Consider the following 24,626-nt stretch of genomic DNA (forward strand, 5'->3'; position numbering starts at 1 on the left):
TTTTTCTTTGACTTTTTATTTGCTTGATCATTTTCGCCAACCCAAAGACAAGAATACACAGCATAAATTGAAAATATTCCATTTAATAATTTACAACTTCTCATCTTTAATCATCATTTCATCCTTTCAGTCTGACATTCACGCTCACGTTGAAGCTATGGGACTGGGATTCAGTTCAACGCGTCAAACTTGACTGGAAAAAGTGAACCTCATGCCTCCACCCTCCACCAACACATCAGACACCATATTGTTTTACAGTCAGGACAGGCCTTGGGGTTACAAACAGTTTTTGTTTTCAAAATACAATGGATGCATTTTAGATTCAACAGGGAACGTGAACATGGGAGGCAATTCAGATGCTCTTCCAAGCCCTTGACACACTGAATTCACCCAAACAAATTAAAAAATAATAATCAAATTATCCAAATCCAACTAACCCAAATGAAGGATGTGCACTTGCATCACTCTAAAAAACATTAACAATATTGTGAGCACTATCTGAACAACCTCCTATAGTACATATTAGTACTGACCCATGACGGTGTGACGGAGCTTAATTTAACTTTCCTTGCATTTCAAAAAGAGTCTCAGGTCAAGAGTAGAAATGACATTTACACTGGTTTTCACATGCAGCTCAGAAGCTGAAAGATTAATTTGCAGCCAAAAATGATGTCCTATCTAGATAAGACATGTTGCACGCCATCACGCTCCTTCAAGCATGATTATTTTCTTTCTGTCTCACACACACACACCTCAAACGCTGATGGGTATTTGTTTGTTTCTTTACTTCCTTTTAAGTTAGTGTCCAAAGCACTTATGTTCATTTCCAACATTTAAAACTGCATGAATTTACAGTGTCATTGAAAGAACTGATCAGATGTGATTAACAAGGGTACGTACTGGTTGAATAAGACGATACAAACGCCAACAAAAACTTTTCAGGAATTGATGTACGACACTTCCTTTCCCATCCCGTCAGCCTTCCATTTTGCACAGCTCCCCCTTGTGGTCATTATGTTGTAGCACAGGCTTGTCCCAGGTTTGTGTTGAGGCTGGTAAAGCAGCAATCCATAACCACAAAATAAAGGTCTTAACAGAAAGAAAGAAAAGTTGTCTTCCTTCCTCAAATCCTGCCGTGATTGACTGCCATGTAAAGTTGAATTTCAAACAGTGAGGGCTCAGATGACATGTGTATCAGTGACTGCAAAGAGAAAGTGAAAGCTGTGCCGTGCAGAGGCAAATAAAGTCAACAATAATGGACGGAAAGGAAGCCAAACAAAAAAAAAAAGCCTTGTAATGTTCAGATCCAGGGAAGGACACTGCTGCTCATACATACATATCTGGGACCACTTAGCACACAGTAATATGTCTATCAGCTCTAGACAAAACTATTACAATTTAAACCTTCTGGCCATACTGGGAAAATGAACAAAATGAGTGTGGCACTTGCTTGCTTGAGACATAATGCCTTTAAGAAGGTGCTACATGGCAGCAAAAAGGTAATAGGCAACCGTGAGAGTCAACCACGCCAAGACCACAGGGCATCATTTCAAGAATCAATTTGTAGGTTGAAAGGAGTTTAATAGTTTAAATTGTCAAGAGTGCAGAAAGCTAAACCAAACGAGGCCAGGAAGCTGCTCCTCTCCGAAGGAGGGCGTGGATACATGAGGCATTTAAGGGGGTTAGGGACGCAGACGAAGCAAGGAGCCACTTCTGCAGTTGTGCAGCACTGTGCTTAGGTTTCGCAGAAGTTCATCATTCAAACATCTGTTAAGAGAGATCCAACCCTTATTTAAACATCCAAAAGGAACCCCGACCAGTAGCCTACCATCTTTGTAAAAGTAAAGATGACACATCCGATAATGAATGAAGTAGGAAGAATGGTAAATCAAATGCAGCTCAATTGCATCCTTTTAGGGTTCTTTTTTTTGTACATATATGCATACAATTATACTTCTTAGCTAGTCTTCTTAGTCTTCATGTGGGCTTTATTTAATTTGATCAGCTTTTGTTTGTTTTACAACTATATACAATGTACAGGCAGCAGATGATATATCTTTTACAATGAGTGAGTGATGATACAGGGAAGTCTCTATAGACTGATGTTGACTAGATCTATTTAGACAATATACATTGTGAATAATTGGAATTTTTTAGAAAATGGTATCTAAAAAAAAAAAATGATGAAAGATAGTACAAGAGACACAATTGTAAAAGCCCTCAATATGTACAGAAAAAAAGCCGATATAGCATTCGTCAACAGAAAAAAAAGTTAAACTGCAATAATTTCCTCCATATACACATATAGCTCAAAAATATTTCCAAAGCTAATAGTCTCTGATTTGGTCACAGAAGTTAGAAGACAGTGAAAAGAAAACTGCCTGATTGAACCTCCGAGGAGCTCAACGCAGCGGCGCAGGGCCGCTAAGCTCGTTAAGTAATGAGATGTACAGACTGCCATTAGGTTCTCTCTAAGTAGATGCTCCCCTTGATTGCAATTCATGACGAAATAAAGCTGTCACTCCACTGCAACTCAAAGTTAACAGAAAGACAGAACATCGTGAGGTATTAAGGTTACTGCCCCCCCGACAGCATGGTCAGAATTCTGATTTGGAGACGACGAGAGCTGAGAACTCACACAGTCGCCACAAGTCCCAGTACCTCAGCGAGTGATCCCAACTCACACTTCAACGTTTGTGGGCGTCCTAATGATATTTCACTTCAGTGGAACATTCATACTGTTTAAAAACACTTGAAACCTTAATGTTTGAGATTTGCTTTTTTTAGGACTTAAGCATTCTTAATGGAAAGTCTGCCGCACAATATAGGGAAAGAAACATTGTGTCACTATAATTTATGTTTTTCTCAAAACAAAGACAAAAAGACATGTGGACATCCAGGTAGGCCGGTATTAGTGGATGACTGACTGTTAACTTATGAGATACAGAAGTGAACAAGATAAAGTAATTTAAATTAAGTGATTTACAGCTTTAGATCCATCAAGACCATTTCCCTCAGATTAAAAAAAAAAAAAAAAAAAAAAAAAAAAAAAAAAAAAAAAATAGATCAGCACACAAGCAAGACTTACAAACGAAGCTCATACAGAACTCAGTAGTTCAGGGGCTTTTATCCAGCCAAGTCAGAAAGGCACATCACTTTGAGATCAGGCATAAATAATTAAGTCAAATTACTGCAGAAATAAAACAAACGTTCACAAAAAGAGTGCCAGTAAGATGAGTGTCCCCATCAAAGAGACAGCCATGAGAAAGAAGACTTGAAGGGGAGGGGGGAAAAAAAGCATTCAGTGCATGTAACTACATTCATAACAAGCTTCATTTACATGTATGTGCATGGTGACCAAGTTCAACCAGGTTAAACAAATCTGAAATCCATCTAGATTGCGAGCTAGACTGCGATGACACGGATGCAGGAAAAGTTTAAACGCAGATCTCCAACACAAATGCAATCGGCTTATATTGATATAAATGTTAAGCCTGGATTTCATTCATCCTAATGAATGCACCTCCTCAAACTACTGAGCAAGTAACCGTTGGATTTATTATACAGGTCGAGAACTAAAAGCAACGATGAGATGATTTGAGGAGAGCTGTGTGTGGGGAAGTCTGGGCACATTGTCTGAAACCAAACTGGGCCTCTTGGATGTTGTAAAGCTCTTATCCGTGTGTCAAAACAAATGTAGACTACTTCCTGGTAGTCTACTTCCTGGTAGTCTACTTCCTGGTACAAACAGAGGAGTGAGAGACCTACAACCAGAACCAGAGCTGGAATAAGGGTGCAATTGTGATCCTACAAAATGCTCAAACATGCTTTAAGGAAATGTATGCAATTCAAAATGAATACAACCATCTGACAAATGACATCACCCAGGATGTGTGGAGGGTCAAAGGTTACCTAGAAGTTTACAACTGCACTGGTCTTTTTCTGCTGCTGAAGGACTGAAGGTTCATATAAAAACCTGAATGAAAAGCCAATCATTAATATCAATGGAGCAAAGGGTTTAAACTGCATTTTAGCTCAACTATTAATGAAAATAAGACTATGGTTACTGCAGTGCTCATGGTGGGCAACACTGTACTACAGTGACTCGGGATGTGAAGTGTGCCACAGGAAATGGGGTGCATGTGTGCTTTTGTGGGTCGTAATGGTGCCGAGCGAGGGTTTATGTGGAAAATAGTACTACTACACTAAAGACACGAAGGAAACCAATTGAGAAAGAAAAAAGAAAAAAGAAAGTTCATTGATTGATATGTTTTCCCAATTATTCTGGTGATGTCAATAGTCAACAGGGTCTTCGTAACATCTGTATTTTTCTCCTGTGTTAGATGCTCCCATGCAACTCGAGGGCAGCGGGGCTGCAGTGACGTCACGGGTGAGGGGGGGGGGGGTCCATAGGAAGAGAGGAGGGAGGTGAAAGGAGAATCGTTTTCATAGTTCCCTTGGTCGGGGCTTTTAAGAGCGACAGGAGCAGCTCATCACTGCCAGGACTGAGGAGGGAAGTTATTCACCTCAGCCAGGTCTTGCACAGGCGAGCCTTTGAGGGTGTACGTCAGCTTGATCCTCATTCGAAGCTGTTGCTGAAATTTGGTGAGGATGATCATGTTTATAAAAAAAAAAAAAAAAAAAAGAAAAAAAGAGGACATTCTTGCTTATCATTTGAGACGGTACAGGTCTTAAATGTACGCTTAGTGTGCTTCAAAAAGGACAAAAAGAAATAAACACAATTTGTGAAGGACAAACTCACCTTCTGTGGGTTGAGGACTCTGATGACCTGTGTGACGGTTCCCTGGTTGAGTGCTGGGACAACATTACTGCTGGGGGAGAGGAGCTGCAGCTGGAATGTCTGACAAACAGATAGAGGGGACACAACGGTCTATGAATGTTTGGTGATGCCCGTTGAGAGATGGGGTCATTACGGCAGCATGAAATACGGATGCTTACATTGATCACACACTGACCACGACTGACGGAACCTCAGGTCAAATCAAACAGAGGATGTCATCGTAAAACACGCAATGCAGAATAACCAACGTCACTCAATCTGTGTTTGTTGCCTGAGCCGTCATGGCCGTCATGGCCGCCAGAGCTCCCTGATAAACACCTCTATAGCTGATCCGTCTGTCTAGTTGTTGAACTTGTAATAGAGTGAGGCAAAAGCATCTTTCTTAGGGCTGGAGGCAAGTTACTTAAAACATACTGAAAGAGTATTTTACGAATGTTTTGTTTTATAGTTTCCTGTTTAAGACATCATAGACAAAGTATGATGTAAATTCTAGACACGAGAAACAACAGATTATGGTGGCACTTAACATGTGCTACTCTCATGAGGTCGGATAGATTTGCAATAATCATAACTTTAAAAATCTGTCTGACATTTACATTTACATTTTATCAATGATTCATTTCAACGAGTAAAAGACTAGTTTTCAGATTACAGATCAAAAATGTATATTTGTGTAGGTTCTGCATACATGATGTACACATTAGTGGCATTGCACGCTATTAAATCTGTAGTGCAAAACTGAAGAACATTCCCATTGTATCCCATTGACATCAGTCATGAACACCATTATGCATTTAAACGTACCACGTAATATCATTGTGAGATTGCGCCTGCTTACCTTTGGTACTGCAGCCTGAAAAACAAAGTCTGTCATATCTGCCTCTGTTGAGTTGGAAGCATGGATGGTGATGACGGCGATGTTTGGATTGGGATTAGCCCTCTCAAACGTGAAGTCTATTTTCAGCCCGTTCTTGTTGTATGCAGTCATAGGAGGAATAGCTACATAGAGATTTCAGAGGAACAAACCAGCAAAAGATTTAGAGACATGATTACAAACATTTCATTGGATGATATTTGGAGGTGGGTGGTCAAGGGGAGCAACAGACTCTAACCTGCACCTGCAATGTCATTAAACAGGGGCTGTGAGGAGAGGCCATCCAGCAGGAAAGAGGGTTGGGAAGAGGGCACAGAGGGAGCAGGAGCCGGGCCGCCTGGAAAGAGGCGACAGCAACACACAAGGGTTCACTTTCTTTATACCAAAACCCAGACCGTGTCAGCAGTACGTTACTGCTGAACAGGAGCAGGCACAGGGTGGGCACTACATTCACACTGGGGGAGAACACAAGTCGAGTCCAGGTCCTAGAGAGCATTTAGGAGAGCATCCTACCACTTAGCGAGAGGTCACCCAGCAGATCAAGCAGCTCTCCTCCAGCTGAGGCAGGCTTGGTGGGCATCGTGGTCTGGATTACTGGCACCACGTCGTTACCACCTAGCAGGTCTAATAAGTCATTAGCCTGGGGAACAAGGACAACATGTGGACATGGTCAAACACCTGCAATATCTATGTATACACCATATTAAAAAACAATTATACTACAAAAATAAATTATTAGGGCTGCCCCTTCTCGGTTAGTCCACCAATTGGCCATTTCCGTCTTTGGCTTTTGTGTGATTCTTCATGGAGAAACTTATTAAATTAAATTATCGATTAGTCGACTACAAATGTATCTGGTCAAAGACAGCCCTAATAACTATTCATTATCAAGAGACATTAAGTCATTATTTTCAAATTTCTTATCAACCATTTAAAAAATATTCTATACTGTCAAAAAACAACACAACTTAGTAAAGTCAACTTTTTTTGCACAAAAATATTACAGCACACTGTACAAGAAAGTATTCTGTCAACTGTTTATTTAGTGACTCAAATCCATATTTGCATGGTGTTAAATTTGTTCATAAAGTAATCTCTCACCTGGTTGGTTGGCTGGGTGACGGGTGGCGGATGTTTTGATTCTACAACAGAGAGCTCTGTCTCCCCATTTGTCTGAACAATCTCTGTGGGGCCATTAGAAGCACTCTTCTCCATAATGGGCATTCGCTCGAGGAGAGCTGGCCTAAAGTCAAAGAACAGGAAAGCAATAAGGAGGGAGACAAAAGACGCACCAAACACAACCACCTTATCTACAGAGGTTGGGATTATTTGATGTGTAATGCAGTTGCACCTCATGTGGTCGTATTTCTTGAACAGCGCGTTGTACTCCACCGCTCTCTGCTGAAGCTCCACGTCGATGCTGCTGCCATATATCGAAACCACCTTCTTGATTCGGCTGAAACAAAAAATTTCAAATTTGACAGGTTAGAAAAGGGGAAAGTAACGTGAATGTTATCACCTTAGCACTCAAAGGATTTGCAAAGCTTCAAGGTAAAGGATGAATGTAAAAGGCCACTACTCACTTCACACCGCTGAAGCGAGTGGACAGCTTCATGATGGCAGTCAGGGAATAACCCCGAGTCACAGGTGTGGACAGGTTGGACACCAGGAGGCCTTCCAGCACGTCCAGAACTTCATCCTCAGAAACCTTAAATCAAAAAGAGAAGAAAGACACAACATCTGATGATCTGGTGTTTCTCTCTGGTTTGAGGTTTGTGCACACTGACTGGGCTCATTCAAGGTGTACCTGGATGGGCTCCTCCTCCTCACACTGTCCAGATACTAGCAGGTCCCCGTACTCTCCTATGCACCAGGACGCCACCTGCACTAGAGGTTGCTACAGAAAACAGAGAAACACAAGTCCATTCTGGTGCATTCTTAAGCTGGTATGACTGTGTGCTTCAGAGACAGAGATGTCCCAAATCCAGACCAGAACTGCTCTGACCTGTGAGATGTCATCAAGCAGTGCTTTGTAAAGTCTCTGGACCGTATAGGCATGCATCTCCACGCTGTTGGTGATGAGCTGGATGAGGTTGGGAACAGAATCGTCTCGCACATAGCTCCCTGCCTGTAAGGGTGAGCACAGACGTCAATGACAGAGACAAACAAGTATTTCTTTGTTTCCAGTCAAACTAAAGCAGCATTGACTGAATTTCAGAATATCAAAATCAATCAAATTGGAATATTACCAGATATGATTAGATCATGAGAAGTTCTCAATGTAATACTTATTATTTTGATCGTGCACACTGAGAATCAATTCCAACCAACAATCAAACTGAAGTGTGTTCGTAATATACATACCGTTGTCAGGACTCTCATAATGGTGTCTATGTGCCATCTTTTCGAAGGGGCATACCTGTAACATGATACATCGATTAGTCCAGATCCTGAACATGCCAAGTTATCTAAACTCCACACAGTGAGGAGACAAATGCTGTCAGAAAATAAATGGTATCAACATGGTCTGTCAGACGATGGATCACTCATTGTATCATCATTCAGCATTAGCCGTCCTCTGTCCACTACAGTACCACAAACTAACGTTTAGCTTGATGCTTATTACTTCTTCACAGGCAGAACTCATAGTTAGTCTACATGTATCGAATTCATGCAGATGATTACTTCTGTCCGGTTCTAGCAACCTGGACCTTAAAAAGTGCCAAGAAAGGAAAGTTAACAGCTGAAAATCTCTTTTACAACCGCGCCCATGAAGAAGTCACTATCTAATAGATCTAATTATAACAAAGCAGCCGAGCAAAGGTGTGATATGAAGTGAAGTCTGTGCGTCAGTGCCATACTTCTCCGCAGCTAGAAAGACTCCTGATGCACAGTCTGCTTTGAATTCCGGGTCACAGGAGTCCAGGAAGTAGAGCAGCTCCTTCATCATGCCTCTGATGTTGTTGCCGTTCACCAGGGCGAAGCTCAGTTCCATTGCACGTCTACACAACAATGACAAGTAGACAGAAGGTCAGAAACAACGTGGCTACATAGCAAGAAACGTAAACTTGTAGTTTAAAGGGATAGTTCGGGTGTTATCCATAGTCAGTGTAATGCACTTGTGAATCACCTCTTGATGGACACATCCAGGTCTTTCAAACAGTCCACAATGGTGCTCCGATGCCTCTGCACTGCATTGTGGTCCGTCTGTACGGTCTTTAGTAGAGATGTCAATGCCACGTATCTGAAATGGTGAGTTAAATTAAAAAGATACCATAAGGAATGAAAGAAGCATTTTAGATGACTCAATGCGGTCAAGAAATGTACAATAAGCGAATGAGTTACCTTATATTTTTGTCATTGTTTAGAAGGAAGCGACCGAGTATGTTAATGGCCAAAACCTGTGAGATAAAAAGAAATTTAGCCGCGAAGAAAAATGCTCAAACAAAGAGTTCCTTTATATCAAATGAACTCACCCTCAGTCCACTTTCTGACTTGATGTCCATTATAGTCAGCACAGTCTCGTAGAGAATTGCATTGCCTACATTTTTACTCGTCTCTGTGTTCGTTGCAACCTGTAAGTACAAATACCATTTATCAATAGAACACTCAACCTGAGAAGCTCTTGCCGAAAAAGAAAAAACAACAACACTGATCAAGTTCATTTCTAACCTGTGCAAGAATGTCATTCATTGCTTCACTGGAGTCATCGTCACCCTTGCCTAAAATTCGCAGTAGTCTCAATATCCGCACCTAAGGAAAGAAAGAAACAGTCCGGTCCCGTCAGATCACTTGACATGTGTGACGCGCCTTATTCACTCCCACAGCTGAATTCTGATTTCTCTTGTCCCACTGTTCAATACTTCACTCGTTTGTAATTCTGACTGTAAACTTTCTGTTTAATAAACATGCATGTACATTGTAATTTAAATATTCCTTTTCATTCTCTTTAATACGTTTGTCCTAATGAAGTTATCTAAACTCTACACAGTGAGGAGACGAACGCTGTCAGAAAATAAATGGTATCAACATGGTCTGTCAGACGATGGATCACTCATTTTATCATCATTCAGCATTTCAGTGTTCAACACTTCACTCGTTTGTAATTCTGACTGTGAACTTCCTGTTGATGCCGTGCTCGCATCACAAGTTCTGATCATTGGCTGCTCATCACGCCAGATAGAAATCTGCACTTAACAGTACAGGGTATCAAGAAAGAGGGAGGTTTACCTGCAGGAAAGGGTCGCTTATGCCGGACACATCATGCTCAGGAGAGTATCCAGACATGATTAGGTTCTTCAGGATTCTCACCAACTGAGGGACCAGCTACAAAAAGACCAACAACAGAACAGAAAAGGAGACGTGTCACAGTATTTTGAGTAGATCTCTCAAATGTTCAACTTTTCCTCTTTAACATTGACATCACGTTCTTCGTTAACTGTTAAAGTTAGTAAGTTGTCATTGACAGTGGCAGCCAGCCAAACTCATACCAAAAGCAGAAGGGTTGGGATTTTCTCTTTTTGAGGTAGAGTAATATGGTTGACAGGTGATTGAATAGCCAAAGTTGTAAAACCAAAACCATAACTCGTACGAATATATTGGGTTAGAACATCTGGCTTTGAGAGAAAAAGAACATCTGCATACACACGTCTGTAAGCTCTGAGTGACACTAAATACACATATGTTTATTTAAAACTAGAATTTAATTCAATTCCGAGACAAAAAATGAATTGTATTAAGATCGGAAACTTATTGTCTTGCCACAATAATCAATTTTCTCATCTATGTAATTTCAATCTGTCAATGGCTTAAGAAAAAGGTTATCAAAATGTAACCTTAAAGAAACACTCCAGCATTTTGGGAAACAGCAGGCTGTCTTATCCAGCATGGAATTAGAAGATTAGGCATCAATGCATCTCTTTGCATCCAGAACATAGATAAGTGGAGGATGCGTTAGGCCGAAAAAACACAAAGACTGGCTTGTAAATAAAACAGGTTTGGAGTTGTTAGAAGCTACTTTCTGCCACACTGAACATGTTTGAGACCAGCTCCCTTTACAGGGTAAATAAGAATAAATCTTCTCCTCTGCTGTGGGTATGATGACAAACAAGCAACCCAAAATGCCAGAATGGGGCACTAAGACAGTAACTGACATGACAAATAAGCTCCCCTCCAACAGTGACACAGACACAGTGGCAATCATCCGTTCCCGGTGACAACACCTGTGGCAATTAATGTGAACACACCCACCAGCTGCTTTTAAAGAAAAGCGTGATCAAATGAGTTGCACATTAGGCAAGAATTACACACAACAATAGTGAGAGATGTGTCTGACAAATGGCCCATAAGATCATTTCATCATTTTCAAAAACACTGACATTGTAATGATCACTGTACAAGTTAAGCAAATTAAAATTAGAAATTAAAACACAACATGACATTACTCAACATCACGTCTGAGGCGAGTGTGAGGAGTGATTACTATTTACAGCATGCACCAGCTATGAGATCAGAATGTACTCTTACCTTCTCATTCTAACACAATGCAGGAATTGTAACAAAGACAAATGACAGAAAAAATATGAGGTAGATGTTAGGGAGGGGAAACTGGAAATCATTCACTTTCAGAAAGCTTAAAAATAATGTTTAGATCATGAGCATGAGGGGCGGTGCTTCTGGCACAGATTTACACCTGGAGGAGAAGAGGTACAGCAGCAATTGAAATACAAGAGGAAAAGACAGCGGTCGGAGATAAAAGACTTGAGACATACTTTGAATGTAGAGCAAACCTGTAGCCTCAAAAGTTTAGCATGTTTGTCTCAGCTTAGCTCTACCAAAAAGGAAATGTTGTACGCAAAAGGAGAATGAAATGTGACGTGAGCTTAAGACAAATGCGTAAGCAACTACAGCGAGGTCCTCTGGGTAAGAGAATGTGTCGTTACCTTTCTGAAGTGGGCCAGCATGTCAGGACTTCTTTCACACATCTCAGTGAGGAGGACAACCGATGTATGGAGAACACCTGGGGAAAGAGAAAAGGGAAAAGGCTAAATTCATATTTTGACATGAGAGTTTGTCTAGTTTCTTTTCTACATTACACATTTGTTGCTGGGCATTCAGACCTCAAAGCACAAGGGACCATGTAAGTGGATGCAAGTATTTTACATATAAATGATACAATAAAAATAAATCCAGGTGGGCCAGTTTGAATGCTTATCATGACCGGAGGAGTGTGCGCTTGTATTGCATTTGATTGGTCAATACAGTACGTTTCTTTGCCAGACCCTTCACTTTGGCAAAGAAATACAATGGACTAGCAGACATATGATTAACTGCGGGGGAACATCAGGTGACAGCATCATAAATCTCTAAGAATATCACACGGTCTAATCATTTTCTTGTGACTTGATCCGAATGTTACAAGGTTGAAAACTAATCATGTAAGTGACTGCAGTGGAGAGCAGTGGCGGTGAGCTCTGAGCTGCACAACACAGTCAGAAATAAGTCAAATTCTAACGTGTTGGAATTGGAAGTTGCGTTTTGACACATTCTAAGTAATCAATTCTGTAATTGTTCTTCTTACAGGTAAGAGAACATATTCATATCATCGATTAGGTTGGGTGTTTCTTTAAACGTGAATATGCATACATGGTCTAATTACAACATGCATGATTACGAATCCAACATTTCTTTGGATTTTTAAAAATGAGTTTGCGTTAGCAATTCCTGACAATGCTTGGTGCATATTTGTGTATCTTTTGGCCATGTCACACCATCTTCCATTTAATGTTGTTATTATTATTAATTGCAGGACAAACAATGATCTAGAAATATAGCAAACAAAACGCATGCATTTTCAAAGTGTTTTATCTGAAGCAATCACTACTGCATTGCCACACAATGTAATTTCGGGACCGTAACGAAAGATCTTTTCCCGTGACATACTGTTCTTATGACAGACTTATTGACTCCACTCTCCTCTGCAAAGCACACCACAAAACGGACATGAGCTGGCTAGCCTTCACTGAGCAAAGCAGTGCGAGTGGCAGGAAGTAGGAAACCATCTGCATTGATGTGGGACAGGCACACGTCCCCACGAGGCAGCAACATCCTGACAAACCCTTTACACTTACCGTGGTTTTTCTCGCTCAGCAGGTTTTTTGTGGCTGGAAGGAACATTTCCATAAGTTCTGGAACCTTCCTGATGACATGAACTGCACACAACGCTGCCTGTCAACAGATATTTACACATAACATTGTAACAATAATGTCACAATGAGGAAACGGGCCAACATTTAACACAATATTTCACCGTGTCAGCACACATGCCATCATTCTCACTCATTAACAGTCAACCACAGATTTTAAAAAGTATCGATCAGGCTTACTTTTTTCCTCAAGTAGGAGTTGGATGTTTTGAGCAGCTTCTCTACCTCACCGGCAAGGTCACGACACATTTCTGAGGAGCCCATGCAACCCAAAGTGCACAAGGCCAGGCCCTGGACGTATTGTGTGCTGTGATTCAAGTCACTGTGTTGAAGGAAGAGAGCTGAATGAGTCATGGACACACAGAAATATAGGTACAACAAACATTTTGGATGAAGTTACAGCAGCAGGGTAGGTACATTTTGGGGATCCAAATTGCCAACACCTAATTCTTTAAAGCACAGGTCTTGAACTTCATCTTTCATCAAGATCAAATTGCTGTGCATTGCAAAAAAAACATCTTAAAAGGGAAAATATTAAAAATATTCACTGAGGTTCTTGCCTCCACTTACTTCTTAATGCAATTTGTCATTAGTAGGTGGACATCCTGCCTCTCGTCCAACAGCAGCATAGCTCCCAAATAACCTATTCGTTTGTCGGTGAACTTCTGGGACGCAATCAGCTTCAGGCACTCCAGCTGGAAAGCAAGTCACCGAGGGTGTGAGCTTTGCAACAATAATGTCACTGGGAATCCAAAAAGCTTCCTCTATTAACCAGTAATCACCAAACATACCTGCCCAAAGTGTGCCGGGTAGCCCAACATGTGCATATAAAGTAGCTTTGCCACATTTCTGCACCGGTATGTGTTGTCTTCCTCTCTGAAGGACGAGCGTATAGCAGCACACTCTTTCTGGATCATCTCACGCTCCTCTGCCTGGGTCCGTGCTGTCCGGATAGTCCGGATCAGCTCCCGCAGTCTGATCGGAGCTGGCATTCTCTAGAAAACAGTAAGGAAGGAAACAGATTGGCACTCATTGCCTCAGGGCTGGCACAAGACGAGACTATAACATAAAAAAGAAAAGAAAAGCTGAACTTCTAATGAAGACAATTTGAGGATAAATACAATGTGTCGCACTGCAGCATCTTATCACTTCTACGCCTGAAATATATAAGCTATAGTAGTGGGTATAGAAGAAATTTGATTGCTGACCAGCTGCACTTAATTGTATTAAGTTATGAAGTCATTGCAGTGCATGTAAACAAGCCTTCACAAGTTTTCTCCTAATAACCGGGTTTCCTGTGTGCGTGTAAAACGTACCAACTTAAACTAATAAAGGAAAACCAAAAAGCTAAAAAATTAATTCTTAGTGTTTCTTGTGAGTAAACTTGACTCCTAAAACACCATCGGCAAAAGACGTGATGAATAATCAAATAGATGAAAATCCCTTTTAGAGCTGGAATGTTTAAATAGTATTAAAAGTGCAGCAGGAAAGGAGAGCGACAGGTGACACTCTATATTCCCCAGAGAAGCTTCTGAGAGCACACATGCATTAAGCCAAAGGACCAGGTTTAAATATTTATGAGTACATGCTTAGTAGCAAGAATAAATTATCTTGTGTTTACATGTACGAACACACCCCAAAGAAATGACCATCACTATGCGTACTTCCTCTTTAAAAACAGGCAACATAGGCAAGGTGATTGCATTAATAAAAGCTTGTCACAGAATTAAGAATTTAAAGTCGTTAATAGAGCAGGGCGAGACGTTTTTTCTATAACAGGGAGTGTAGCTTCATTTAGGTCCTCTCTGGGTTTGTTGTACAACCTCTGTAGCGCCGTCATTTCTTACCTGTGAAGGTAAACGTTGACATGCGGGTTCTCAACATGTCAATGCTAAATGAAACCGGAGAGTTATTAATGGTGACCCCTCTACTTTGAAAGAGGTACATTTTGTCTCCCATCTCATGAAGCCTTTATCTGGTAGCAGCATGCAGTACATAATTAAGCTGCTACAGCAACAGACATTATGGTAATTGCTTATCAAGCAAATCCATTTTCTCCATCTAACTAGTGCTGAAGTGGGCTTTTGGTAGACAGAAACATAAAAGGGCATTTGGACGGAGCAGATACCATAAAACCCATTTATTTACCTTGTGATAAACTAGTGAATGGGATTACTCTGATACACAACATTTCTCATGAACAATGGCATTCTGTTAAATGCGAGACTACATTGATAAGTACTTTACAAACCCTTGGTTCTCTTATCAAAGATAAAGGATTTCAGTGATCACAAAGCATAATAGATTATGCTTTTCTCTTATACAAATATTACAGCGCAGAAGAAGTGCTGTGAATTCTGCTGACACAGTCTGCCTTAATAATAATGTACTTTTTATCTTTGTTGTGTAGTTGTGAGAGTAATTCTTGCAGCTGGATGTCATGCTACGCATCAGAGAAACATTTTCAAAGAGGAGATCTATCAGCCTGATGATTCCTCCGCTATGATTTTTTAATGGAAGAACATCATCAAAGACAGCTTTGCGTCTCTGTGAAACTGGTATACATAAACCTGTGTTGTAAGCATTTGTCTTAGAAAACGTTGCAGCCATTGTTCCCACTAGAGCCTAGCCATTAATTACTAAGACTTATGGGAATCTTACTAGGTCCTGAGCTGGCTAATTGCCAGAGAGCCGTACATGGAAAATCAACTCCAGCTCCTGCTCCCACATGACACATACTCCGAAAATTGCTTGAGCAGTTATAGATTAAGCCGAATGAGCTTTAAATTAACTTCAACGTTAAATGTATCATACAACGAAACCCTGGCTGCTCCCGACTCTTTTTAGACCCGTGTACTGTGGGGGTTGCAATAATTCTATCGGAATGGGAAAAGCGCCATACCTTTTCTTGTTGCTAACTTTCGCTGCAGAGATTTAATTAAATTATTTGAAACCATGCCAGTCGACTGACGGAAATAAGGATCCAGACAGAGGGAATGAGGGCATCCTTTGTTGCATACGGTGGAGGTTTGTAGAGAGTCTATGAATTCACTGTGATCAAAGAGGGATGGGGAGGGTGCTCGCGCAAGGCCACACTTTAATAAAGCCAGAGATCTACAGTCTGTCTTAACACCATTTAAATTACCTGAGCTGAAGGGGCCGAGTGTTGGGCTCCATAAATCATGACTGCCTTTCTCTCACTGTGCGTATAATCAAATGTTTACACATGAAAGAAGGTAAATCCAGCCTCTGCTGAGAGCTAATAACAGTTACAGTTCCTCAATCCTGCAATTGCTATACAACTGCACATTCTTCTACAATCAGAAGACGCATCATTTTGTTATCCATAGTTGCCATTAGTGTCATGCTGGAATCGTTTCTAGGTAGTGGAACGGCGTATTTAGTTTAAAAGACAAGACTTAAAAAGGAGGGATTGAGCACATCGTAGGTGGATTAGAAAGACCACAGGATGGGCTTATTCAACAGTCTCGGGTTCACTCACCAAGGTCAACTTCACTCAACCTCACTACAAAGACAATAAGACAACTGTTCGGCGGTATAGCCATATTACAGATTCAGGTGGTGATCACAAACCCGAGTAACTAGAGCCCATACAGATTTTTGTGGGACAAAACGGCTCAGTGTAGCTGGGGATATCTGGCCCAAGTGACAATGACAAAAAGGTGCACGCCGTGTGCCGAAAAGTTGAAGGAAAAAATAAGCACCCTGACAAAACAATAGCTTTGTAGACATCTTCTGTTAAGCAAGGTATATATATATATATATCAGAGTGATTACCCCTAACACCTCAACATTTCTTTAAACCATTAACAATCTGACTAACACTAAGGGTCATTTATCTACGCAATCTCATGAACACATCTTTCCTGTACGGGCGTACTTTGTATTGTGAATGTTCATAACAAGCTTTTGCTCTCATGAGAGTTGGAGAGCATGCCCAGATTAGCTTGCAGAGCCTGACAACAAGCAACAAGCATGCCACACCTCCGTTGTACCACGGGGAGCAGTCAACCTGAAGTCTGAGACGTCATACTAGAAGCATTTACAAATGAAACACAGTTTTACATTTGATGATTGAGTAACAAGAAGACTTGTGAAAATCAAAGCACAGATTCACCACTACCTTCATTTTCAGGAGAGTTGCCAGTTAAACTCTACAAAAAGATTATTAGGTGGATGCAAGATGAAGAATATACAGAGCCACCACTGGGGAAAAGTATTTTCCCTACCAAATTTGACAAGCTGTTGTAACATACACTTTGTCTCTTTATTCTCTCTCTCTGTGCTCAGCTATGCACTCAGATGTTAGCAATGAAATACTTTCGAAGCAGATCACTCGAATTCTTCACAAACTATAAGTGATCGGCTGTTCAGGGAAATTAATAATTGTGGATTTCACATGCATGCACAACGAGGAAATGCAAACATGCAAGAGTAAAAATAAATCAGTATTGTGTGAGTTTTACATTTATAACCTACGTACAGTCAACTGTTGGGTCCTGTACCTTTGTAGAGGAGAAGACATGCATTTGATAGTCCAAATGTGATGACCAGTGTTTCACAGCTCACCCAAATAGAGTTACGGCCAACTATAAAAATGTCTTCTTGTCAGTATGGAGGGATTGTTCGAAAATCTGCAAGTGTTCGTTAGCTTGAGAACACAACACTGTTCGCATCCACCCCCCTTTCCTCTTCCTACCAAGGTCCACCACCACATTTAAGATGGAAACAGTCAAGATCCATCACTAAGCTTGATACTAACCATTTGTCAGTCATGTGATTTAATAGCTGAACTAGTAGAGGCTCTGCAGTTGCTCAAAAGATCTCAAACCAAAAACCGAATGCAGCATCAAGGAGTTCAATTGAATAACTAGCTGTTTGCAAAGTAAACAAGGGTTCCTGTCCTTTACCTGAGGCCTCATCTCTACTTGCTCATTTTTAATGTATAATGTCAAAAAGTCAAAAGGAGAATTGCAAACAAATCAAATAATGCAAAAAAGTAATCCGTTGTTGAGTCTTTTTGAGAACCTTCAGACAAAACCAGGAGTAACAATGATGTCAGAGTGTATGGGAGACTGATTTGTAGACAGTAGTGTGAATAGTTTATTAACCCATGCCCTACTGTGAATAAACCTTGACTTAATTCACTTATCATGCCACAACGATAGTCACCACACCACTGTGTTGGAAGAGTTGAAGGTTTACTTTTAATTAAGGTAATAGCTGTCTTGTTTAAAGCTGGACATTATATAATGTAGTCGTCATGGGATTACACTGAATTATTAAACATCAAAGAACAATTTTGGATTTTGTTGAATCCTGGATATTTCTTGAACTTGGGTCGATATCAGAAAACCGTATCCGGTCAAACACTGGGTGATACTAGCTAATATTTAGGAATGGCAAAAAAGGGATGTGGCAAAAAATGCCCAGGAGTCACTCAAACTTACGTCACAGTCATTTAATCACTTCCTAGTTAACTTACAGCTTCCTTAACGTTTACCCACAAGCTGTTTTTATGTAAACTGGTCTTCCTCAGATGACGTATAAGCTTCGTTACACGACGTCTGTCTTATTGTTACCCTCTTAATTAAAAGAAGTTGTCAACACCAAGTCACAAACTTGTGAAACAAGGAGTCAACGCTACACTAGCTATCGTTCGCTTTCTGAATATGTAACTGTAACGTTGACTTTTTTTCGTTGAAATGTTTACAATTTGTCATATTTAGTAAAGTCTGATGCCAGTACAAAGCTTTGAGGCCAGATGCGCAACGTTACTTAGCCAACACAAATGACACATAGCAAAAGTCTGCTAACAGCAAGCTAACACTCGTATACTAGTATTTCCAGTGAAAGGGCAACATATTAGGTTGACACTACAGCAGCAGCTTCACCTTGGCTGACGTTATTTCGTTAAATGAAGGTTTGTATCAACAGCATTCGACAACGTTGTCGAACTGAGACGATAGGCCATTACAGGCTTAGCATGACACCTGAATCTGATCAGTAATGCAGTTCAGGCCTTCTTCAAGCATTTGAATTATCAAGCTAGCGAGTCCTCTGTGGCGTTAGCTAGCTACCTGACCACTCGTTGGCTTCTCTATTATTTAGTTCGAATACAATCTCAACTGGAAAAAAAAGCAATGGGTACGAAGCTAGCTTGTTAGCTGGCTAGAAATATTTAAAACATAAAGTTGGCATTACGAGTTGTCACAATTATTATGACTTATTAGACAACCACACCACCTAAGTGAGCTTCACATCCCTAGCCCAGCAGGTAGTTAGCCAGGCTAGCTAGTTAGCATGTTAGCTACAGCTATATGACTATGCTAACCATGCTAGCTAAGTTAGCTGCTGACAGGCACAGCCCCGGTGCACTGAGGGCTGCGACTTCCTATGCAGCGCCGCTGTGAGAGTTGTCAACGTAGACACAAACAAACCACACATAATTACTCACACGTCAAGGCGTTTTCGTGTATTTCTTCCGATATATTGATCTTAGAATATACTTACTAGCCGTAAAGATGCCAGAAAATAACTGGAATCGTCTCTATTAGCAATGGAGGGAGGAACACACTAGACATGCAAAATGGTGGCTACTCCAGCCTCAGCACATCTACCGCAGGCGGAGGGTTACACTGACATCTCCCAGAGGTTGGTGAAAGAAGCGCGGACTGAAGTTTATCATCACCGTACAGTACCGTGTGCTCCTAGTAGACGACTTCTTCACACTACCTCTGCCGGAGACTCCCACCTGATATGCCAGTGTTCACTGGACACCATGGGTAACAGATTCATTATGTATTCATGATGATTAGAGATGTAACGCTAGCTAAGTGACTGCACTGTAAATCGTAGTTATCAGTGAGCTTGTCCTCGTCCATCGGTTCTGGCAATGATCATAAAGGGCTAACGTTTGGCTTGTTATCTTTAGACCGCTAGCTTACGTTATCTCACGAGATGATTGACTCTAAATCATTTTGTGTAACTTTAAATTTGAGGATTAATGTATGTCATCCGTAACTTGCCACACAAACGCCGTAAATGTCACGACATGTCGAGGTTATTTTGTTGAGATGGCATATTTTCCTCTTAACGCTGCGGAAGAATATATTTTTTTACCCTGTCAATGTTGTGCTGCGGTCCGTTTACTCGTGGCAGCCAGTGACGACGACTACATGAAATGTTATGACTTTAGCAGTCCGGTGGTTTGGAGCGCCACCTAGTGTTTATACTGTGCTGTCCAAGACGTGTGTGTGGGGGGGTTGGTCTGGATTAACAGTTTATTTATCATTTGATAAATGACCGCATCAGGGTTGGTCTTAAGTCTAAGTATGACATAAATAACATACCAGTTAAGCTGTGATCAATGATAAAGTAACACTAGCAATAATCGAATGGGTGTAACCAAAAACACTATAGTTAAAAAAGGATGGTGTTGTCATCACCATGTGGTCACGAAGTCATGACCCTATTAATTCTAGTGATTGTAATGTGATGTGAAGACTTTGGTTGAGGCTGTTTTTCATATGTTCACAGCCTGACTTTGTTAAAACGATCATAAAACTGAATAAACAGGAAACATGCTGGGTGTTTTCATCTCACATGGAAACTATCTTGAATTTATTCATTTATTTAGTTAAACCTTAACTTGCTTTGACATTTTTCTTCATCATCAGTGACAGTTCTAGTCCTTTGATCTGCTTCTCAGTTCATTTTTTAGCCTAGCAGAAAAATTTGGGTTATTTTGAAATGCTATAGCAAAACATATGACATGATATTCTAGGTGGATAATGTGATGCTAACGTTCATGTACAATGCCTTTGTCTATTATTGCCTTATCTTTAGTTGAATGGTACACTGCAGCACCATTGTCCGTCTAACTGTAGACTTTAGAGTGAATGAATCACAACTATGCTAGTGTTGATACAAGTGCACACCCATCAAGTCACTTTTTCATATTGTGTCCAACCAGCCCAGAGGCTTATCACCTGGGTGAATCTGGAACGTTTGAAGGGTTGTTTCACCCTAATATTATAGCCATGCTGATGGTTTTGGTTTAATGTGGCCAGGTTTTAGTAATCGGCCTCTCAGATATCTGCCGCCACCCTCAAAACAATATTTTAAGGAAGATGAGAGGAATCAAAGATATGTTTGTGGTAATTTAGAAACAGTGCATGGATTGCCCACCAGAGAGCACTGACAAGTGTAAAAGGTCCTGCTCATAATTTTGTCACAATTAGCCTAATAAACAACCAAATGAAGGAGTCATTATCAAAAATATTTTAGATGTGCGATGTTGAAATAAATATTGGCCGATGTATCGTAGATCTATGTGGGTCGACCTCTAATTTATAATTTGTGTAACATAAAAATCAACCTGTTAAGGGACTTATACTTCAATTGCTTTCTTCCTTTCTCCTTAAAGGAGGACGTTTTAATTTGGGAGCTATGACAATATACAGCTTCCTGTTGTATTGTGTGCTTAGTGGTCATGGAAATGAAGCCGTTGGCATGAAGCTCATTAGCTCTTATGGTTTTAGGTTTGCACTTTTGACCTTGAAAATAGTTGTTTGACAAAACGGCGATTTTGTTTCAAATAAAATGTAAAATAAAATATTGTTGTTACTATCATCTACTTCCATTGTATATGCTTCAAAATATATATATATACATTTCAAAATATACTATTTTTAATTGGCATTAATTCTGATTATTTTAGATGTTAAAATATGTTGATCCTCTTACAAATCTAAGATATTTTATTTCTGAAAGAAGACCAAAGATACACTCTGATATATTTAGATTTTCTATTTCCAACACTTTCAGATGTTTCTTATCTATTAAAACATTGAAGCACTACGTTACGTGGAAATATTGTGACGTTTATACAGAGCGTCGTTCTTTCTCCCACGTGACTTGAACGCACCATAGTATCTTTAGCGTGATGAACTCCCCGTCGTCCCTTTCGTATCCCACAATGCAGTTCGGCGTAGCTTCGCTGCTTTCGCGTTACAGATCAGCTGAGCTCGTGCATCGCTGCAGTGAGTGCGCGGGTGCCAGCGGCTCTGGATCGGAGCAGCTCGGGGCCGCTCGGTGTGTCTCTCTGGTCTTCATCATTTTAAACCCGCTGATCGACTGGAGACCGGATCGTTTTAACTGCTGCAAGAATGTGACTCTTTGATGTTTACGTTTTTTGTTTTTGTTTTTTTTAACCCCCGTGAATGGTCCCGACTCTGCTGATCGAGTAGACGATTTGATATATATATTTTTTTATTGTTATTTCGTTCATCATCTGTCCTCCTCAGTGCGGAACACACCTGGACTGGTGTCAGGGTACCCGTGCTGGGTTTAGGAGGAGATTCCAGGTTTATAACCGGGAGTGGACAATAATATGTCCAGGCGAAAACAGACCAACCCCTTCAAAGTTAACTGTAGGTATTCCAGGTATTGTCTAATGCTATATTTCACGCGTTATCTACCCACGTCACGTCCACTATACGTGTGTACTTCGGGCTGTTTTGCAGGAATGTGTTGAATTATTATTGTTTCTGGAGCGCCCTGCAGTAGCAGCGTTTCAGTCGCTTCCCTTGATGTCCGCTGTAGCTTGTAATAGATTAATGTAGCATGTATTCCCTGTAATGATATACCATCACATACTCTATTGTGTATTCACAGTATATTATGTCAGCAGCTCACATTCATACCGCCTTTATTGTTGTTGTTTTATTAGAGTTTTCATAAAAAACGTATGTTTTCTGGTCAGAGTAGTGATGGATATCTCAATTTGTATTATGGTTTATAGTTTATGTGAGAATACAACACAAGACTTAATTGGCCATCAATGCTTTTTTTTTAATATTCTACAGTGGTTCCTTGAGTAGTTGTTATTATTATTATTATTATTATTATTGACATAGTTACATATACAAAAACGAAAGAGATTAATAAAGTAAGTGGACAGCAACTCTTTTTGTCTAAATCAAACTAAAAAATATTCACTTAAAAGAAGCTGTCATTAATTTGATAACTCTACCAGATTGGTATATTGTTCATTTGTAATGATACTCATCTTTAATCTGATGCCAAACATATATCACATACGGTCTTGTGACATAGTAAACAATGTGTGCAAACTTGCGGTATCACGTCCGAGGACTCGTGTAATTTACATCACTATTTGTGTGTTTTCCGAGTAGACTGGTATACAAGAAGTCCTGTGAGAGCGTCTTCCTGTAGTTAGCCTGTATGTCGGGGCTTGTGGGTAACCCTGTTTCTGACTTCTGGGTTTTGTTTTAAGTTGTAATTTCTCTAAATTCATTGAGCAAAAGCACGTCTCAGGTGTTCAAAATGCTATTCAAAATGTGTGCATTTGCCCTGTACTTTAGGACGACACTTGTTGAAATCAAGGTCTCTGTTGTCTATTTTTCTCTTTTTTTAGGGTGAGATATCTACAGTACTATAAGCCTTTTCGTACACACTTCTCATATTGAGTGTTTTCTGAGTGGCACATTGTCCTCAGGCATCCTTGTTTGTATGCATGCAGGGCTTTCCTACAAATCACCAATGGCACTACACAATTATGAACCGGAGCATCTCATTTTGATTTCGTATTCGAATGAAATTAGTTCTTGGTCTGAAATTACATTTTATTGTGGCACGTCACTGAACATTTCTACCAGTCAGTCAATGTTTTCGTCTGCCCCTTCTGAAATCTAGAACGCTTTAAAATTGTAAACACTAAATCAGTGGAAGCAGACAGTAGGACAATGCAATCTTATCATGTGATATATTCTTGATATAAGGAAAACCCATCTGCGTTGGTGGCAGGTGACCTGAACTGTTTACCAACATGTAGCCAACATTTACCTTGTATTTGGCTGGTGGCAGGCGCTAATTTCATTCCCTGCTAACATTATACAACATTAACTTCATTGAAACGAAGGAATACGTGTGAAGAAACTATGGCTATCCCTCTTTGTGCTTTTCTTCCCCTGGATCTTCCTTTCGGTGGACAGCATGCTGACTTCTTAAACACGCCTCAGTCCACAGAAGGGAACGGCCCGGTGTAATCTGCTGAAGTTATGTATGCTGCAGCCCTTCTTTTCTATACATAGTTTGTTTGAACTGCTGTTGAAATGCATCTTGCGACTTGCGATAATCCCTGCGAGCTAATGTGCTCTGTAGCACCTCGACCAGAGTCTAGAGCGGGAGGGCCTGATACAATGTAGTGTTGGCGTACTTTGGAGCACCTCATGCTGTGTGACGAATGCCAAAATATTTAGTATACTTGACAAGCCGTACCACCGTGTCACTGGAGTTTGAGTTCAGGTACTGTGTTTTGTACGTTGACTCTCCTCTCTAGCTCGTTTTACCTGGTTATTCTTGTAAAGGTATGACTTGCATGCACAGAGCTGTCCTCCCCCTGAGAGGGTGAGACCAGACAGACAGACAGACGGACTGACTGAGAGAGCAGACAGGCAGGGAAACAGGCAGGGAGACAGGCAGGGAGACAGTCTGACTGGCAGGCGGATTCCAGACAATAATACAACAGTGCTGTCTTTCTAGCTTTGTCTTCCTCCTCGAGGTTGATGCACAACAACAGCATTACATAGCAGTTGATTAGACGTGGAGGTGGTGCATGCTTTATGGAGAAACGTTGATGTTTCTTCAGGTTGACAGTAAATAGACATCAGTACGTTTAACAATACAAGTGCAAATGTTG

At 40.6% G+C, this 24,626-nt stretch overlaps 2 protein-coding genes across 10 annotated transcripts in view; one reads left to right on the forward strand and one right to left on the reverse strand.

The window, feature by feature from the left end:
- ap1g1 (adaptor related protein complex 1 subunit gamma 1) lies at positions 1–20,041 on the reverse strand. 5 transcript variants are annotated; one of them, XM_076109804.1, is made up of 23 exons: positions 20,024–20,041; positions 13,672–13,875; positions 13,451–13,575; positions 13,061–13,202; positions 12,806–12,902; positions 11,618–11,694; positions 9,906–10,001; positions 9,348–9,428; positions 9,152–9,250; positions 9,021–9,076; positions 8,806–8,919; positions 8,537–8,677; positions 8,040–8,094; positions 7,681–7,803; positions 7,483–7,572; positions 7,259–7,383; positions 7,027–7,131; positions 6,777–6,918; positions 6,189–6,315; positions 5,914–6,012; positions 5,640–5,800; positions 4,763–4,861; positions 1–4,595 (listed from the first exon to the last, which is right to left on the reverse strand). In XM_076109804.1, the coding sequence occupies exons 2-23, from the start codon at positions 13,870–13,872 to the stop codon at positions 4,494–4,496; spliced, it is 2,457 nt and encodes an 818-aa protein (XP_075965919.1). In that variant the 5' UTR covers positions 13,873–13,875; positions 20,024–20,041; the 3' UTR covers positions 1–4,493. The 5 variants fall into 5 exon arrangements, with proteins under 5 accessions (XP_075965919.1, XP_075965920.1, XP_075965921.1 ...); XM_076109805.1 differs by lacking the exon at positions 20,024–20,041 and adding an exon at positions 19,415–19,563 and having other exon boundaries at positions 5,920–6,012; XM_076109806.1 differs by lacking the exon at positions 20,024–20,041 and adding an exon at positions 19,415–19,563 and having other exon boundaries at positions 1–4,589.
- Positions 19,370–24,626, forward strand: part of znf821 (zinc finger protein 821) — a 16,199-nt gene continuing 10,942 nt past the window's right edge. For 2 of the 5 annotated variants that reach the window (XM_076109810.1, XM_076109809.1), the window contains exon 1: positions 19,370–19,686. In XM_076109810.1, the coding sequence (XP_075965925.1) occupies positions 19,491–19,686 (196 nt within the window). In that variant the 5' untranslated portion in view covers positions 19,370–19,490. Of the gene's footprint in view, positions 19,687–21,786; positions 22,349–24,626 lie in introns of those variants that run through there. The other 3 variants (XM_076109808.1, XM_076109811.1, XM_076109812.1) reach the window with 3 other exon arrangements.

This window comes from Anarhichas minor, unplaced genomic scaffold, assembly GCF_050575085.1.
Source record: "Anarhichas minor isolate MPS153535 unplaced genomic scaffold, ASM5057508v1 ptg000042l, whole genome shotgun sequence".
Taxonomy (NCBI): domain Eukaryota; kingdom Metazoa; phylum Chordata; class Actinopteri; order Perciformes; family Anarhichadidae; genus Anarhichas; species Anarhichas minor.